Source organism: Loxodonta africana, chromosome 6, assembly GCF_030014295.1.
Source record: "Loxodonta africana isolate mLoxAfr1 chromosome 6, mLoxAfr1.hap2, whole genome shotgun sequence".
NCBI lineage: Eukaryota > Metazoa > Chordata > Mammalia > Proboscidea > Elephantidae > Loxodonta > Loxodonta africana.
Window position 1 is genome coordinate 113,651,293 of NC_087347.1, and position 20,032 is coordinate 113,671,324.

General features: G+C 36.8%; 1 protein-coding gene across 2 annotated transcripts in view; it reads left to right on the forward strand.

Annotated features, from left to right (window-relative positions):
* DARS1 (aspartyl-tRNA synthetase 1) overlaps positions 1–20,032 on the forward strand; it is a 78,275-nt gene that overhangs the window by 50,738 nt on the left and 7,505 nt on the right. The window contains exons 8-12 of one of the 2 annotated variants that reach the window (XM_023542987.2): positions 9,917–10,028; positions 11,753–11,887; positions 14,479–14,626; positions 18,199–18,345; positions 19,585–19,681. In XM_023542987.2, the coding sequence (XP_023398755.2) occupies positions 9,917–10,028; positions 11,753–11,887; positions 14,479–14,626; positions 18,199–18,345; positions 19,585–19,681 (639 nt within the window). The remainder of the gene's footprint in view (positions 1–9,916; positions 10,029–11,752; positions 11,888–14,478; positions 14,627–18,198; positions 18,346–19,584; positions 19,682–20,032) is intronic. The other variant, XM_023542990.2, reaches the window with a different exon arrangement.

Below are 20,032 nucleotides of genomic sequence, written 5' to 3' on the forward strand. Positions count from 1 at the left end.
GAGTTGCCAGGTTAGCAGAGACAGAGCCATTTTTTTTAAGTTGTACCATTTTCGCTCTTTTTTGCCACTCGGTTTGGCATGGCTAAGTGCATAGGCATTTCAGGACCAGAGGTAGCCGAACCCTTAAAAGACCCCTTGGGATCTTCAGTATCCTAAAATCCTCTTCCTTGATCAGTAAACCATGTTATCCTTATTTCTTCCTCTGAAACTACAATACCAACCCTAACCCGTACTTTAGACCTACAGAGCACATTGCTTTCTGTATGTTCAGGTGTATTATGGAGGGGGAGCGATGCTTAACACAGGAGCTGTCTGAGCATGCGTACCGCACATTGAGCCCTGTGATTTAATAAAGGGACAGTATCTGCTGTTGTGGTTGTGGTTTCTTCTTATCAATCTTATATGTCCTCTGCTTTGAAATTAGTCATCTTTGCCTACATCTATGCTGCCCTGCCATTCTTTTACCTTGTACAAACTATTAGCCCCTTAAATCAAGGGTGGCAAACACACAAGACAATTCTTCTACATCCGTAGCAGACTTCCCAGTCAGTCACAACATATAGTTTCCTGATGCAGCCTCCTCTAATCGATTAGAGATAAGCCTGCTGCCATCCCTCCCTGAAGCTGCCCATCAACAAAGCCATGAAATTCTTAAACAATTAGAAAATTTATAATCATGTGCCTGTCTTGTAAATCATTGCGTAGCTCACTATTTCCAGTAAATTTCTTCCAAACCAAAAATCAAAATCCACACTCCTAAAGAATGCTTGTGCTGTTGTGGTACAAGAGAGGATCTTGGCGATATCGTCATATTGAAATTTATATGACATTTTGGTGGTTTTGGCAGTGTTTTTCCAAGTATAGTACCCTTACCACTGGAGGTATACAATGAATTTTGGTTGTTACACAGATGCACATTTTGTATTTTAAGAGCTAAGTAATGTAACCAGTGGAGTCCCTGAGTGGCTCAAATGGTTAAGCACTCAACTACTAACTGAAAGGTTGGAGGTTCAAACTCATCCAGAGGTGCCTTGGGAGAAAGGCCTGGTAATCTGCTTCTGAAAGGTCACAGCCTTGAAAACCCTATGGAGCAGTTCTGCTCTATAGCACGTGGGGTAACCATGAGTCAGAATCAACTCAACAGCAACTACTTTGGGTTTTTGTTTTTTTTTTTAATGTAGTCAGCACAGCGGAATCCATGTTTTCATGGATATTGCTTAGGATGAGCCAAGTTTTAAGAAATAATTTAAAGAAATACATTAAATAATAGTACAAGCAGTATCCTATATGACAGAAATGATAGTGGAATATAAAAAGACAAATTTAAAAAATGCTGATTTGTGTCAACAGTGGGACAGAATATTAGAAAGTTGGGACTGCCATGAAAATCAAAGATGTCTGATCACAACTATAGGAGTTCTACAAAAATAGATTTGAGTAGTATGAAATAGGGGACCATTCTGGAGACTTTTGTAACTGTTGGCCTCAAGACCAATGCATTTAATCACAAAAGTCTTTTAGGGTGCTCAAGTGTGAAGCATATATCATGGGGTTCATCTGTATGTATTTATCTGCTAGCATTCTTGCCATATGTTAGGATGGGCATACATTGAAATATCCTGGCGGAGTTTACCTGAACATTGCTGGAATCCCTTCATTACAGTCATATAAGAAAAAAAAAACAAACCTGTTGGCATCGAGTCAGTTCTGACTCATAGCGATCCTATAGGACAAAGAACTGCCCCATAGGGTTTGTAAGGAGAGCCTGATGAATTTGAACTGCTGACCTTTGGTTAGCAGCCAGAGTCTTAACCACTACACCACCAGTTCAGATTCTTTCTTTCTCACAAAGATTGCATTTGTTTGATTAGAATTTCTGTATCAATCTGGTTTTTTAATAATAGTTTCTTTTGGAATTCACATCAGATAATTATTTTAGAAATGTCTTTCTATACGACAACAAATGAACCAGCAGCAGAAGACAAAATAGATGATTGGGACCTCGTGAAAATTAAATACTCGTGCTTATCAAAAAACTTTGTCAAAAGAGTAAAAAGACAACGTACAGATGGGAAAAACTCTTTGGGAACGACATGTCCAATAAGGGTTTAATATCCCAAATATATTAAAAACTTCTACAGCTTAACAAAAAAAGAGACAAGTAACCCAGTTTAAAAATGGACAAAGGACATGAACAGACATTTCACCAAAGAGGACAGCCAAGCAGCCAACAAACACATGAAAAAATGCTCACTGTTACTAGCCATTCTCTGTGCCGTTGAGTCATTTCAACTCATAACGACCCTATAGGACAGAGTAGAACTGTCCCATGGGGTTTCCAAGGCTGAAATCGTAATTTAGAGAAGCAGACTGCCACCTCTTTCTCCTGAGGAATGACTAGTGAGTTCGAACCAGTGGGTTCAAACTGCTAACCTTTTGGTTATCAGCCAAGTGCTTTAACCACTGCACCACCAGGGCTCATCATTAGCCATTAGAAAGATGCAAATCAAAAATACAATGAGATACTACCTCACCCCTGCTAAAATGGCAGTGATCAAAAAAACAGAAAGCAACAAATGTTGAGAGAATGTGGGGAGATTAGAACCCTTCTCCACTGCTGGTGGAAAAGTAAAATGGTACGGCCACTGTAAAAAACAGTATGACGAGCCCTCAAAAAATTAAAAATAGGTCTGCCATTGACTCAGCAGTTCTACTCCTAGGTGTATACCCTAGCTACATAATAGAAGAGACACATACAGGCAGACGCACATCTACGTTCATTGCAGCACTACAATGGGATATTACACAGTCATAAAGAAAAATGAGTTCTCAGTTCATCTTGTAATGTGAATGAACCTGGAGGACGTTATGCTGAGTGAAATAAGTCAATCACAGAAGGACGAATATTGTGTGATCTATCTCTTATGAAATGGCAGGAATGGGTTTATATACAGAGACTAATGTTCATTGGTGGCTATGGGGTGGAAGATCATTCTGTAGGTACTAGTTACTTTTGGTTTAGGGTGACGGGAAAGGTAGCATCAAATGTGGGTGAAGTTTGCCCAGCTTAACTAGTGTAATTGATGCCACTAAGTAGTCCATAAGAAAAAAGATAAATTGATAAATGTTATTTTGTAGATACATATAACATAGCATTTACCAGTTCACCCTTTTTATATATAAGGAGCCCTGGTGACACAGTGGTTCAGTGCTTGGCCGCTAACTTGAAAGGTTGGCAGTTCAAACCCACCAGCCACTCCATGGGAAAAAGATGTCGAAGTCTGCTTTCATAAAGATTTTACATCCTTGGAAACCCTATGGGGCAGTTCTGCTCTATCCCATAGGGTTGTTATGAGTCAGAATTGACTTGACGGCAGTGGGTATGTAACATATAATGTCGTAACAACCAAAAAAAAAAAAACATATACCTAATAAATAGGACCTACTGGTATGTATACTTCTTAGACATAACCAGTCATCTCAAGGGATTAATTTTCCTGATTTGAAGACCTAGGGTCATAGCCTTGTTGGTCACTTCAGTCAGCTGGCGTAACATAGTTCATAAAGTTCATGTCCTACAAGTTTGGTGAGTAGTATCCGGAGCCTTAAAAACCTGCAAGCAGCCATCTCAGATTCAGCTATTGTTCTCTATCCATCTGTAGAAAAAGAAAATGAAGAAAATCCAAGAATCAAAGAAGAAACCGGAATACAGGACTAATTGTCTCCATGAACCATGGCCTCCTCTGTCTTACGACCAGAACTAGATGGTGCCCAGTTACCACTACCAAGTATAATCAGGGTCACAATAGGTCGATCCTGATAGAAAGGAGGGTGGCAAATGTGGAACAGAACTTCAAATTTTCAAAAAATCCAGACCTACTGGACCCATTGAGACTGGAGGAATCCCTGAGACTATTGCCCTGAGATGATCTTTAAACCTTGAACAGAAACTATCTCCTAAAAGTACCTTAAACTAAATAGCAGGTTAGATCAAAAAATAAATAATTTCATCCTTGAGAACTGTGCTCTTTTAAAAATATCCACGTGAGACCAAATGGACAGCAATTACTCTGAAGCATAGATAAGAATTTTGAGGGGCAGTGAGACTAAATTAATGGAAGTGGAACAACTAGAACAGAAGTAATAAGAAACTCATTGCCGTTGAGTAGATTCCAATTCACTGCAGCCCTATAGGACAGAGCAGAACTGCCCCATAGAGTTTCCAAGGAGGCCTGGTGAATTTGAACTGTCAACCTTTTGGTTAGCAGCTATAGCTCGCCGTAGCTCTTAACCACTGCACCATCAAAACCAAAAACCAAACGCATTGCCGCTGAGCTGATTCCAACTCATAGAGACCCTACAGGACACAGTAGAACTGCCCCATACGGTTTCCAGGGAGCGCCTGGTAGATTCGAACTTCCAACCTTTAGGTTAGCAGCCATAGTCCTTAACCACTATGCCGCCGGGTTTTCCAAGGCGCTAAAATAATGAGAATGTTGACATAAACTAAAGAATGTGCCCAGTGTCACTGGACACCATGTGTAGAAATTGTTGAATGGGAACCTGTTTTGCTATATATACTTTCACCAAAAATACAATAAAAATTTTTTTTTAAAGAAATGTCTTTCTGTCCCCTTTTCTACTCTCTCTCTTGATCCTTAGTCAAGCTGTACAACAGTCTCTCTATAAACTGACTTTATAAACCATAAACTGACAGGAAGTTTTCTGCAGCCACTAAAAGCAAAAGCTGTAGTGGGTACAAGTTAAGGTGATAACTGTAGATAGTTGTTTTTAAAAGCCACAAGCTTAAAAACATAAAAGTTACTTATTCTGAGAATGGTGAAGTGCTGAGTACTGTTAAAGGTTCCGTTATGAAATTTGGATGTGTTTAAAATTTTGTCTTCCGTTGGAATTCTTCCTCTCAGCAGCCTTAATTCTCCCCCATGTTTCCCTCCTCAAAGATGTAAGGATTGTTTCCTAGTACGAGGAGGACCTCAAGGGATGGAATTCTATAAATATGGAATACTCTTTCCCTTTAATTCAGAATATCAACATTTTAATTTTAACAATCTTATTTTGGAGATTTGTTACAGAATGAAAAATGCTATTTTTAATATAAGGGATGTCAGAGTTTTTGAAAGCTGAAGCTCAAGGACTGGGTTTTGTTTTATTTTGTGTTTCCAATCTTTTTTTTTTTTTCTTAGTATAGGATAATTAGTTCCCTGCTCTTCTGTTAGTTTCTCTTCTGTCTCATATCCACTGTGCTCACCACTATATATTTAGCACCTGGACCAGTTCCACTCAGGCACATAATAAGCATTTGTTTAATGAATAGTAAATACTGTTTTTACATATGTTATTAAAGTGTTTGACCCAAAACAATTTTTACATTTAAATATCATGAAAACCACCAGTTCATCGTTAGTATGGTTTATGACTTAAACATTAAAGAAAGTCTTTTTTTCCTTTCACTTATACAAGGTAGGAGTAAGTGTAGAAATGGGGAATCAAGTATATGAAGTATTTGTATCTTCCTAGCTAGTTCAAAATAAAAAGTTCAGATACACCTATATAAGCATTTTACTTGAAACAGGTTTAAATACACGCATACTTTCTTAGACATTTTTATTATATACTCTAACTTAGATGACTCTTATATTTTACCTTAACTGTCAAAATCAAAGACACATGAAGATTTGATAGTAGTTATCAATATGTAATAGGGAAACAGTTTAAAAATAAATCTGTGAAAAGAATTATTTTGGTTCTCTTTCAATAGGTTTTACCCAAGATGACTTGAACCTGCCCCAAAAAAAAAAAAAAAAAAAAATTGCCATCGAGTCAATTTCAACTCATAGCAACCCTGTAGCACAGAGTAGAACTGTCCCATAGGGTTTCCAAGAAAAATTTTTCTTGCTGTTTCTTAGATTTTAACTGTCCTGTGTCCGGTTCTAATGTGAAGGTAATAACTTTTTGAATGAGGAATAAACGTTAAAAGATGACCCAGCTATCGGTGCATAAAGTTTCTCGGGTTCTAATGCAGTCTGCTCAGCACTGTTCTCTGCTAAATTAACTGACCAGTCTGGCTTCGAGGACAGTATTTTCCTCTGGGCAAAATTAAAGGGCTTACAGGAATATTCACCCTCCTAATACTGTTCTTTATCTTTTTTTAACCAGCAGAAATGGCTGGTCTGGATTTACTAGCAGAATGCGGTTCTCTTTGTAGTAATGGGTATTCTTATTACTCTGATAAGTAATCAGAGTAGGATCTGTTTTGAAATATTTTATTTTTCTTCCTTTTTGTTGACTTTTAAAGAGCATATATTTAGCCATTTCTTTTTGTTTATCTCTTTTCCCTATTCTGAGTCTTTACATGATGGTTGCCAATTCTCAAACCTTTGAACGGTTTAAAAAAAATCTGCTAGAGAATATTTTCAAGCATGTAAATATTAAAAAAAAATTTTTTTTTTAATATTTTAAATTAGACGTATCAGAATTATCATCTGGCTAACTAGGAGTTGATGTCTGATTTATTAATCAAGTACCAGGGGGTGCCTAGCAGCTAGCACGCCTTGAAGAACCTAATGGGGTCGGGGCGAGAAATAGTGCTTTTTCTTATATATCACATAGGCCCATTTTCTCCATGAATGTTACACATTAACATGCCTGTTTGTACCATCAGAAAGTAAAGAGTGGGGGTGCAGTATGGTTTGTAAAAAACATCATTTTTTTCTGTTAATACCATATAAGCTGTGACAACCAGTTCAGAAGTTTAATTTCCATTAGATAAGAGGTTGAAGTGAGTTTAGTTGGGATGGCTAAGAGAGGCAAGTGGCAGTAAAATTTATTTAATGACCCTTCTATAGAATATATTTCACTGAAGAGGAATGGGTCTCTATGTGGGTCACGGTAATGATGAAACAGGCCTTTAGTTTTAAAGAGGTTGCCAGATTGTTGAAAGCAGAATATTATGCAGTTTGTTTTGATTGGATGAACTGAAATGTTTCACTAAACCACATAATGTAAAAAAGCCATAGGTCTTTTTATCTAGTTTCAAATGTAGATATCTTGAAAATGAATAGTCTAACAAGCTATAAAGATCTTTTAAATGGTGGTCATTGTTTTGTGAGAAATTACTGATCTGAACCTTTAAGTATGAATTATAAAATAATGTTACTCACGTATTGCCCAGTCTACATGATTTTATAGCCCTGGTCTGTAAAAACTCAAGGTTATTTAAGTGTTATTTTTAAGGCTATTTTTTACAGTAAAAGAAATGTAGACTAGCGCCCCCCCCCCCATCATTAACATTGTTTTCCAAGGGTACTACTGTCTAAATAAATAATCTGCGCATACTCAGTTGGGATCGAGCCTTTTGACGGGAGGCAAGTGATTGAATTTTCTGTAATAAGATTAGACATAAGACTGAGGTTCTTCACCTAACTCATCAGACTCAGCTCAATTAGTCTGAATTCAGGTATTTTACTAAACAACTATCTGGTCATAAGATAACTACTCTGTTTGTTTTTTCCTTGTGTAATAAGCAGGAACCAAAAGATAAGCCAGTCCCTTTGACCAGAGTAATAGACGGAAGTTAGTCTAGAGCAGAGGTTTACCTCTAGAGCTTTCTGTCCATTTTCAGAGCTAATCAGGGCTGAAAGGAAAATAGGGGAATCAGAGCAACTGAGAAAGAAAAGGAGAGACAGTCAAAAAAACAAAAAGTGACCATGGTGGAAAGTTAGAGTACTGATATTAGTTGCTTCATGTGCCATTCTGAGAAATCAGTATCATAGAATGCCTACCTTTTAATGTTTTTTTTTTTCTTCTTAATTTGATTGTAACAAACACATGACTACTATAATGAATCTACTGTTAATACTGGTTAAAATGAAAGTACATGGTGCCTTTATTAATTCATTGTCAATGCTAAAATCTTACTTTCCTTTGGCAGCATTATTATACTACACAAACAGTGATACATCGCTTCATGGGTTTGCCTCTTAAAAAAAAAAACGAAGAGAAAATGGTACAGCCATTGTGGAAAACAGTGTGGCAGTGCCTAAAAATAGAACTTACCATATGACCCAGCAATTCCACTCCTAGGTATATACGCAAAAGACTTGTAGGCAAAGATTCAAAAAGAGACTTACACACGAATATTCGTTGCAGCACTATTCACAATAGCCAAAAGGTGGAAACAACTTAAATGCCCGTCAACAGATGAGAGGATAAACAAAAGGTGGGTAAACACATACAGTGGAATACTACTCAGCCAGGAGGAAAAATGAAGTCTTGATACATACTACAATATGAACAGAGCTTGAAGACATTTTGCTAAGCGAATTAAGCCAATCAGAAAAGGACAAATATTGTATGACCTCACTTATATAAAAAGACAAGAAAAAACAATGTATAGAGACCAAAGTTTATTAATGGTTACGGGGTGGGGGGGTGGAGGTTAATGTTGATGGAAGAGTCACATTGGTTAAGGGTAAGGTTGCAGACCCAATTGTAATTGCTGTCGATAAGTTGTATACGTGTAAAAAGCTGAATTGGCAGAAGCTGTGTGATAAGGCGTATTTACAATAATGACCCAAAAAAGTAGCTGCTAAGGCTGCTTATGTACAACGAAACACCTCATGGGATTTGGTTCTTTGGTTTGAGGGTTTAGGGTCATGGTTTCATGGGCTACTCCAGTTAATTGGCCTAATAATGTGTTTAGTGCTTTTTTTGTTCTACCTCCTAGTTCCTTGTGTAGTGCCTGGGGTCTTAAAAGCTTACAAGCAGCCATCCAGGGCACAATTGGTTTCTATTCACCAGGAGCAACAGAGGAAAACGGAGTGTCAGTAATACGAGGAGGCTGTGAAATGTGTGGCTAATTACCTCCACGAACAACTACCTCCTTTGCCATGAGACCAGAAGAACTGGGTGGTGCCCAGCTACATTTTGATTAAAGATTCCATAGAAGAACCCTGACCAAAAGGAGAAAAATGTGGAACAGAGTATCAAATTCTCATGGACTCTAGATCTTCTGGCACTGTAGCGGATAGATGAACCCCTGAAACTATTGCTCTGAGGTCATCTTTAATCCTTAAACCAAAAATATTCCCTGAAGTCATCTTAAAACCGAACAGTAGTTTAGCTTAACTAGTGTAAAACGTCTGCCTTAGCATACCCTTTTAAGAGATCAAAATGACAACAACTCAAAAGATTAGATAGGAACCTTAGGGGGCAGTAAGTTTGTGTTAATGGTGGAAGAACAACTCAGGAAAGGAGGGTGAGAATGGTTGCACAACTCAAGGAATGTAATCAGTGTCACTAAATTGTACATGTAGAAACTATTGAATTGGTGCATGTTTTGCCGTGCATATTCTTAATAACAAAATTAATAAAATTTAGGGGAAAATTTCAGAGAATTCACTATCCTTTAATTGTTAAAAATTTCATTAATTGTTAAAAACGTTTTTCTGTTATGGAATTCTTACAAGTTAAAAACATTTGCTCACTCAGCATTTCTAGGAGAATAGCTTTATATTCTCCTTTATTGAATTCAATGATTGTATATAGTCATTACATGCCAGCATGTCTTACCACCTGCTGGCATGTATTATATTTATTTGTGTGTTCTTCTCCCTCACTATTACATCCTTGGGAACTTAATGGAGACCCTAGAGGACAGAGTAGAATTGCCCCATAGGGTTTCCAAGGAGCACCTGGTGGATTCGAACTGCCAGCCTTTTGGTTAGCAGCCATAGCTGTTAACCACTTTGCCATCAGGATTTCCACTATTAGAGTTAAAATTTTTTTTGAGAGAAAGAATGGTTTTTTCTTTAGTTTCCAACAATGCCTAGAACAGGTAGTGAGTGCTCAGTAAATGTATCAAATTGATTTAATTAGATGTTATTATGTCTTACAGACATCAACTAGTCAAGCAGTCTTCCATCTCCAGTCTGGCATCTGCCATCTCTTCCGAGAAACTTTAATTAACAAAGGTTTTGTGGAAATCCAAACTCCCAAAATTATTTCAGGTAAGCTTCAAAATATTTCTCCTAACTCTTAAAAATAAGTTTACACAAAGTTACTTAATATTAGTTATTATTGTTTGTTTTGATTTTTCGAGACTCCCCGGTGTTCCTTAAAGGTGATTGCCTTGAGCTGATTTTTTGACAACCATGGTACAGTAACAGCAGTCAGGGACCAGTAGCATCAGTAAAGACTCCTTGTGATGATGATTGTAATATGAAGCAATAACACACAAAACAAGATTCTTTGTTACATAAGTTGCACCAGGAACTATTCTTACTATGCAGGTTTCTTTCGAAATTGATATTGCAGTTTTGTACAAACAGCATTGTAAAATCACTGAATACTACAGATGGGAAAATCTCATTAATTCTCATTCTTATATGAGAGCTTTATCTTAATCATTTTACCTTTTTTAGAGTTGCTTAAGTAACACTAAAAAGTATGTTACAAATAACATTTAGTTATAAATAAAAAGAAATTGAACCTTGCATTCTTGATCAGAAGAACAATGAAGAATATATTTAAAATTTAAAAAAACTTTTTGCAACCCCAAAGTAGCTTTAATAGGTTTGAAATTGATGCAGAAAGGAAGGGAATGCATTAAAATGAACGTATATCCAAAGAAGTAAGTCTGACCTAACTAAAGAAGAGCAAAACTGATCCACTACGGTTCATCTGCAATTCTTGATTTTCCAATTTTTCTTTTTTGTTTAAATAAACTACTTGAACTAGATAGTAGACAAGCATCATCTTAGGTGAAGGGAAGAACAGCACACAATACAGGGGAAGTCAGCACAACTGGACTGAACCAAAAGCTAAGAAGTTTCCTGAACACAATCAAACAATTCGAGGGACAGAGTAGCAGGGGCAGGGGTCTGGGGACAATAGTTCCGGGGGATATCTGGGTCAATTGGTGTAACAAAGTTTATTAAGAAAATGTTCTGGGTCCCACTTTGGTGAGTGACATCTGGGTTCTTAAAAGCTAGCAAGCGGCCATCTAAGATGCATCAGTTGGTCCCAAGCCACCTGGAGCAAAGGAAGATGAAGAACACCAAAGACACAAGGAAAGTATGAGCCCAAGAGACAAAAAGGGCCACATAAACCAGAGACTCTAGCCTGAGACCAGAAGAACTTGATGGTGCCTGGCTACTACCAGTGACCGCCCTGACAGGGAACACAACAGAGAGTCCCTGACAGAGCAGGAGAAAAATGGGGTGCAGAACTGAAATTGTAGTAAAAAGACCAGACTTAGTGGTCTGACTGAGACTAGAGGAACCCCAGAAGACGTGGCCCCCAGACTCTCTGTTAACCCAGAACTAAAACCATTCCCGAAGCGAACTCTTCACACAAAGATTAGACTGGACTACAGGACATACAAAATGATATCGTGAAGAGTGTGCTTCTTAGTTCAAGTAGATACACAAGACTAAATGGGCAGCTCCTGCCTGGAGGTGAGATAAGAAGGCAGAAAAGGATAGGAGCTGGTTGAATGGACATGGGACATCTGGGGCAGAAAGGGGGAGTGTGCTGTCACATTATCGGGATAGGAACTAGGGTCACATGACAATGTGTGTATAAATTTTTGTATGAGAAACTAACTTGAGCTATAAACTTTCACGTAAAGCATAATTAAAAAAAAAGTTAACTACTTGAACTCTTTGTTTTTGCTAGGTTTGTGTTAATAAGCTTACAATTGATTATAATAATATGCATATTTATATTCCAGCTGCCAGTGAAGGAGGAGCCAATGTATTTACTGTGTCATATTTTAAAAATAATGCATACCTGGCTCAGTCCCCACAGCTGTATAAGCAGATGTGTATTTGTGCCGATTTTGAGAAGGTTTTCTGTATTGGACCAGGTAAGGTTTTGGCAGATATGGTTTTGTTGAAGCTCATTAAGTGTACAATAGCTATGGTTTTAGAAACATATGTTACATGCATATAATGCACAGACATTTTGAAAGCTTAGATTTTTTGTCTGCTGACCATGTAAACACTAGACTTTGAGGTGCGGATGGCAGTGTGTTACATGCATATAATGCACAGACATTTTGAAAGCTTAGATTTTTTGTCTGCTGACCATGTAAACACTAGACTTTGAGGTGCGGATGGCAGTGTGCTTGGGTAGACATCTCAAAAAAGTTGTGCGCTATCAAGTCAGTCCCAACTCACAGTGACCCTAGTGAGAGCAGAAACTGCCCCAATAGTTCCTGAAACAGTTAAGCATCGTTTGTGTGAATAGAATCATAGCGTTATATGTTCGTACAGAAGAATGCTGTCGAAAAAGTTTTATCTGGGGGATATCTCATTTTCAAAGTGTATGCTTTAAAAATACATATCCTCTGAAGTGTGCCTAAGTATGTTACTTATTATACGTAAGTGTAATGAACACAGAACTAACTCCTGTTAAGACTGTTCCTGCAGCTCCTTATCACTATTAGGGAACAGGCAGTTGCAGTCTTCCAAGGGAAGCATTTTGTTGTCATTTACAGCCCCTTAACTACTGTTGTGAATTTACATCTGCTGCCAGTTTTATCCCTGCGCTGCTCCGTTTCTCTCTTACTGTTTGTACCGTCCTCAGTGTCTATCGGTACTGTTAAAGTCCAGTGAAGATTACTAACAAATGTCTGATCTTTAATAGACTATATTAACATGCTTTTTAAAATATATTTGTTAAAAGCCAAGCACTGGCACATAATTATGTGGCACATTCTTTCGTGAAGTTAATTATAAGCAAAACACCAGCTTTACTTCATTCTTTAAAATGTACCGAGTTATCTCATACAGGTTTTTTGATAGCTTAATGAAAATTAAATGCTTGCTAGTAGAGATACTGGCAAGATCATTAAGTGTCTTAATTCGCTGAATTTATTAACCAGTTATTACTGAACACCTATGTATATAGCCTTGTGCTAGGTACCATGTACATAAAAGAAGAATCAGCCAGCACTTCTCAAGAGTTAACATGCACGTGTATCACCTGGGAATCTTGCTAAATGCAGGTCCTGATCAGTAGGTCTGGGCTGGGGCCTAAGATCTGCATTTTTTCATGCTCCCAGGTAATGCCAGTGCTGTTGGCTTGCAGACCACAGTTTAAGTGGCAAGGGAATAAACATTGTCCCTGCTTCCCAGACGGAATAAGACATGCATAATCAAATGATTTTCACAGTGAATAATCAAATTGTGTTGTACAGTCAGTAGATTGGTGTTAATTATGTAATACAGATAGTGTCAAAAGAGGGAGAAGATGAAGTTTGTTGGAGTCAGCATAAGAGAAAATTCAAGCTGAAATGGGCTTTAAGGGTAGAGTAGGCTACTGTATAGACAATAGAGATGGCATTCTAGTCAAAGGAACCAGGATAAGTAAAGAACATGGACCATGGGAGAAGACAGTGTCATCAGTTATTATCAAGAAGAAATGGGAAAAAGACCAGACTTACTGGCCCTATAGAGACCGAAGGAGCCACTTGAGACTATTGCCCTCAGGCACCCTTCTAATGTGGAACTGAAGCCACCCCTGGAGATCACTTTTCAGCCAAATAATAGCGCTATAAAATAAACAACGCCCGTGAGGAATTTGCTCCCTAGAACAGTCAGCTGCATGAGACCACCCAAAAGGCAACATTTGCCCAAAGGCAAAGATGAGAAAGCAGGAAAACTGGATGAATGGAAACAGGATCCCAGGGTGAAAATGTGGAGAGTACTGACACATTGCAGGAATTGCAGCCAATGTCACGGAACAATCTGTGTGTGAATTATTGAACGGGAAACTAATTTGCTGTATAAACTTTCACCTAAGGCACAATAAAATGTTCAGAAAAAGAAGAAGTGGGAAGCGGAGGTTAGGGTTAAATTGGGAAAGCTTAAACATATTAGATTTTTTGTCATTTTATGTCTTATTACAGTAGTCATTTGGAATCATCATAAGTTACTAAGCAGGGAATGTTTTATAGGAATGTAAATCTGACAGCGATGTGAAAGATGAGCAGAGCTAGAGTCAGGAAGACCAGGAAGGAGAAAGTATAGTGAGGATAAGAGCTGGACTGTTAATGGCTATAATACGCATAATGTTAATTTGTCCAGAGTTTCATTTAGTTTGAGTCAGATATTAATAAGAATGAGAACTCAGTGTATTGATCATAATTGAGCCTATTTTTAATTACTGAGAACACACCTCAGGGTCTTGCACTTGCTCAGGACTCTCATGAACCTTGTTTATTAATTTACATTTGGTACGGCTTTTACTCGGTGACTGTAGGAGTTTGTAATGAACTCGCCATCCAGGAGGAAGCACAAACAAATGGCTTATCAGAGGTCCCTCCAGCCCTATAATGATAGGAAGATAGTAACGTTTGAGTATTACTGAATAGAATTTTGAGTTTAAATCCCAATTTCTCTAAAATTTAATAAAATACCATTTGCTGTGTATTTCATTTATTTAACTTTATAGTATTCAGAGCTGAAGACTCCAATACCCACAGACATCTCACTGAATTTGTTGGTTTGGATATTGAAATGGCTTTTAACTACCATTACCATGAAGTTGTAGAAGAAATTGCTGACACCTTGGTACAAATATTCAAAGGACTTCAAGAAAGGTAAAAAGTATCTTATATCCCTGGATCAATTTTCAGAAACCCTGGTTAAGTGCTATAGCTGCTAACCAAAACGTCGGCAGTTTGAATCCACCAGGTGTTCCTTGGAAACTCTATGGGGCAGTTCTGCTCTGTCCTGTGGGGTCACTATGAGTTGGAATCGACTTGATGGCAGCGGGTAGATGTATTTACTTTCCAATCAGTTTGAGTTTTTTAATGAAAACCAATTCTTGATTTGAAACATGCAAATATATACATATATTTGCATATATATTTATATATATATATGCGATCAGTTTAGTTAATAGAAAACTCCACACTCTAAATAGTACTACTGAATCCAAGTCACTTGGCACCTAACTAGTTAACCTCTTTTTGGTGGTGAAGTTTACCAGATTGTGAATATCTAACTGTATTTGTTTTTTGCCTTATACTGACATCCTGAATGTTTCATACGTTACTTTTATAGCAACTTATTTGGAGGGCAGTATGGAGTAGTGGTTAAGAGTTTGGATTCAACTACCTCAGGATAGCCTGGGTTCAAATCCCAGTTCTGCTACTTATCTTTGAGCCTTGGACAAGTTATTTAACTCTGAACCTCAGTTATTAAATGGAGGTAATACCATTAACCCACCTAAGTACTTTGTTGTGAAAATTAAATAAATTAACATGTAAATTGCTTCAACTATACCTGGCATGGGTTGAGCACTCAGTATGGATATAAATTGATCTGAGACATAACAATTCCTGACAAAGGCTTAATTTGCATGTGGACAGACTCACTGAAGATTAGAAACTAGTACCAGTTAGGATCTGGTGAATTGACAAAGAAACATTTACACATTGGTCTCAACCCACCTGGAGCAAAGGAGAATGAAGAACACCAAAGACACAAGGTAATTATGAGTCCAAGAGACAAAAGGGCCACATAAACCAGAGGCTACATCAGCCTGAGAACAGAAGAACTAAATGGTGCCCGGCTACAAACGATGACTGCCCTGAGATGACTGCCCTGACGGAACACAACAGAGAACTCCTGAGGGAGCAGGAGAGCAGTGGGATGCAGACCCCAAATTCACGAAAATAGAGAGTGGAGGGAGGGAGGGTGCTGTCCCATTAGGGGGAGAGCAACTAGGAATATGTAGCAAGGTGTACATAAATTTTTGTATGAGAGACTGACTTGATTTGTAAACTTTCACTTAAAGCACAATAAAAATTTTTTTTTTAATTACAGAAAATTTTGTGAATTGAATTACACAAAATGTGCACTTTAGCTGCTGCTCCTGTGTTCTGTGCTATCAAGTCAATCCCAACTTACGGTGACCCTAGTGACAGAGTAGAACTGCCCCATAGGGTTTCCAAGGCTGTAGTCTTTACAGAAGCAGACTGTTAAATCCTACTCCCACGTAGTGGCTGGTGAGTTCAAACCACTGGCCTTTCAGTTAGCAGACAAGCACTTATCCACTGTGCCACCAGGGCGCCTTCCAGTTTAGCTACCCCTTCTAAAATGGCAAATAGCTTTTCCCTTAAATGTCATTGAAAGTTGTTAATTTGTGATTATATTTAGTATGGAGATAATGGGGAAGAAATGGAAATCCAGTTAAGTGGGATTGAAAGGCTTCTCTTTTTTTTTTTTTTTTCTTCACCGTAATTGTGACTACATTTTTAGTATTAGGCAGGCTATGATATAGACTCAGACATACCAGCGATCCTGAAGATGGTGCAGGACCAGGCAGCATTTCATTATTATACATAAGGTCTCTGAGTCAGAGCTGATGCCACAAAAACTAATAAAGATAATAGGTTATGATAGATTTAGTTAACTCTTTGATAACCAATGATCATATTTGAAATTTTTATTTTGAAGACCAGCCATTTATTGTAGATGTATTTGGACATGCTTCAGTACTTAAAAAGAGGTCAAAAATTATATGAATCTTACTTCACTGTAAGGCTAATGGGTAATTTCAGGAACCCAGAAATTAATCATTGATGTTATATAAAAATACTTTAGCATAAGCACAAATATTTTCCAGGCGTCTTCTGCATTGCATTGTACTTTTAATAATTGCAGACAGCCTCTTTTTTTTAAACATATGTCCTGTGAAAAATTTTTGGTAGTCTGTTTTAAGCAACTTTTAATCAAATAGTTTATGAAACAACCAATGAGGTTTCCTTGTAAACCAAATATCCTTTGAAATTTTGATGAAGGAAGAAAGCTTTTCTCATTTTCTTTTCATATTTATAACTCAAGGAAGTTTCTGAAGCTCATTTATTTTAGCATTGGTAGCTCTTCTATTTAATATTGGATTATGAAATTTTCACTTCGGTTTTTATAACAACAAACCAGGCATGAATCAGGACCTTGGGATTAATCAAATCACTTAAAGTTAGAAACTCAGACACCATTATTGCTGGACTTTTTCAGTAAATTTAAGGTGGCAATTTGGAAATAAAAGTCTTCTTTCTATATTTTATGAGTCATTTAGGAATTTTAAGTTCCTGTGTCATTTGCAAAGGAGGTTACCTGTCTTGTACCGTGCCTCTCTCATATTTATTGTTAGTATATTTACCTCTCATACAAAAATAATGTATTATTTGATATTATAAAGTATTGATAGATACTTGTATTGTCATTGATTGCCCTGAATGGAGGTTAATATCTAAAGCAAAGCAGTTTTAAAAATCAATCATTGAGGTCTTATTAGCCCTTCTAATATCAAGATTTGAATAAATCAGTGGCCAAGATTTATTGCCTCCATAAAAGTTATTAAAACCATTCAGAAGTGATAGTATTTTAATTTCTACTGTTTTCATAGACTATAGTATAAGTATATATTTTTTATTTCTATTAATTATGGAAATTTTCAATATACATACAAAGGTAGGAAGAGTAGCCTAATGAACCCCCATGTACTCCATCTAGAATTTCACGGCTTCAACTGTTGTCAGCCCACCACCAATTTTGTTGTACCCATCTCCCCCACCTACAATTTTATCCACCTGTGATTTTATCTATAAATAATTTAGCAAAAATACTCTTTAAATCTTAATAAAATATCCTCCACAGCAGAAATTCAGTTCTGCAGCAAACAAATATTTATCTTGGACTTACTGTGTATAGGGTAGGCACTATATTACAGGGATTATCAGAATGGGAAAGAAATTGGCACTCACCTTAACACATTTACAATATGATGGGGATGAGGGAAGATAAAAGAAGTATTCATTAATTTGTTATTCCCTGTTAATAACAAGTGTTGTGAAGAGAGTAAAAAGTCAGATTTTAATAAAATGTGGATTTTATGTTTCTAACAATATTAGCTGATCTGAATTATAAAGGAAGGTTTTGATTTTTTAATTCTTCCATGGTGATGAACAACATAAGACTGAGAAATGGTGTTAAATATTTTAAGTATTTAAATTTTATTTGTTACCTTAAATAATTTCTTGATAACACATTTCCTGGTGCAGCCACTGATTCGAAGAATAATTTTTTATATTGCCACAGTGACCCCTTGTGGAGGAAACGTTTATCTCCCGCATTTTTACTGACTAAATCATTGTACAAATAGGTTTCAGACTGAAATTCAAACAGTGAACAAACAATTCCCATGCGAGCCATTCAAGTTTTTGGAGCCAACTTTAAGACTAGAGTATTGTGAAGCACTGGCTATGCTGAGGGAAGCCGGCATCGAAATGGGGGACGAAGAGGATCTGAGGTTTGTCGCTGTGATTTTCTTAACTTTATCAGTTAGGTTAAGGTATAAAAGAATGATTGTGTTGATGATATTTTTTTTTCACTCAGCTGATAAACTTCAGTTTATTAACTTTGGGGTATAGTCATGCTTTTTTTGTTTGATATGTGAGCTGAAATAAAATATTATGTTTAATGTAGTTCACCTGTAAGCTTCAATAACTTTGTTTGTGAATTGTCATTTTTCATTTTTCCCCTCATATTTACAACCCTTTAAAGAATACAGGGCCTTTTTTTTTTTTTTTTTTTTACCACGTAATATGTTACTTTTCTTTCCAAATCAGTGGTATTCAAGAGGATAGGCAGCAGTCTAAATCCCTAGATGGGATTAGGACATAAAATTATTAAGATCTCCAAAAAGTATAAAAATAAGTCAGTGTTCTTTATTTGATACACAGTGCTGTATTTTCTAAATTCAGATTATACAACTTAAAATTTTGAAACATAAGCTATATAGTTTAGTGAAGATTGAAAAATACTGTCTACTTACATTTTATTCAAGGGTCCCTAAGTTAAAATATTTAAGCTCTCACAGCAATACACATGGATATAGGAGGGAAAGTGGGTGATTGTTGTCACGTTTAAGGTTTTCTTTAAAATGTATTTTTCTCAAAAACCTTAACTTTTATTAATTTATTTTTGTGTTTAACAAAAGAACAATATCATTTTGAGCAACCCCTATATTGCTACCTGACATAGAACAAAGTATAAATTCTAAAATTAATTTCTTAAGTACTTCAGAAACTGTTTTTAAAAAAGAGAGGAGCTAAAGTAGCTGCCTCTTAACTATAGACATTTAATGTGTTTGATGTTTATATGAGCACTTTTACTTGAAAATACTGATTTGTATTTTATAAACCCTCCATGAAGAATAACAAAGGAAAATCATTTTGAAGTGGAAACATTGAATGGCAAGGCTAGCCCATGTTGAGATAGTGTGAATTTTTATTATATCTAATTGTAGGAAAATATTTCATCCATGATGTTTCTCAATCAGTGAATTGCTAAATTCTGTTTATGGTTTTTTAATTAAATGTTACTGAGAAGCACCTACTAAGCACCGAGTCCCCTGTACAGGGCGCGTTCATAGAGGTTTTCAGTAGGACTTGTCTGTTTAAAAAGGAGAGGGGATAGACAACTATGTGTTTGGATGAAATGCTTTATTCCTTGAAAAGTTCAAATAGAAGAGGTGCCTTCTTAAAAGTCTTTTCAGGTACTGTTTGATCTTCAAGCACCTGATTTCATGTCTCTTTCCCAGTACACCAAATGAAAAACTGTTGGGTCGACTGGTAAAGGAAAAGGTAGGACTCTCTTTTGTACACGTTGAATTTCTATTTCTAAATCTGAAATTTATCCTAGTACTAAGGAATAGACACAAAGAGAAATGATCTTTCTAGTATGGTATGGTTCAGAATAAATAAAAGCCAAGAGAGGGTATTTAAAAAGAAAAAAGTCTTCTTAGAAGACTGGAAAATATTCAGACAAACCCTGCCCAACTTGTACTGAGTTGGCACCATAGTGTCTCTAAAAGTGAGAGACCTATGTCAGATTAGTAAGAGAGGACCTCAGAATCTCTCTCTCTTCAGTACCCTGAGGAAGAAAGGAGTGCACTTTCTTTCTTCTGTGAAAGCTACTTTTCTATTACATTTTCT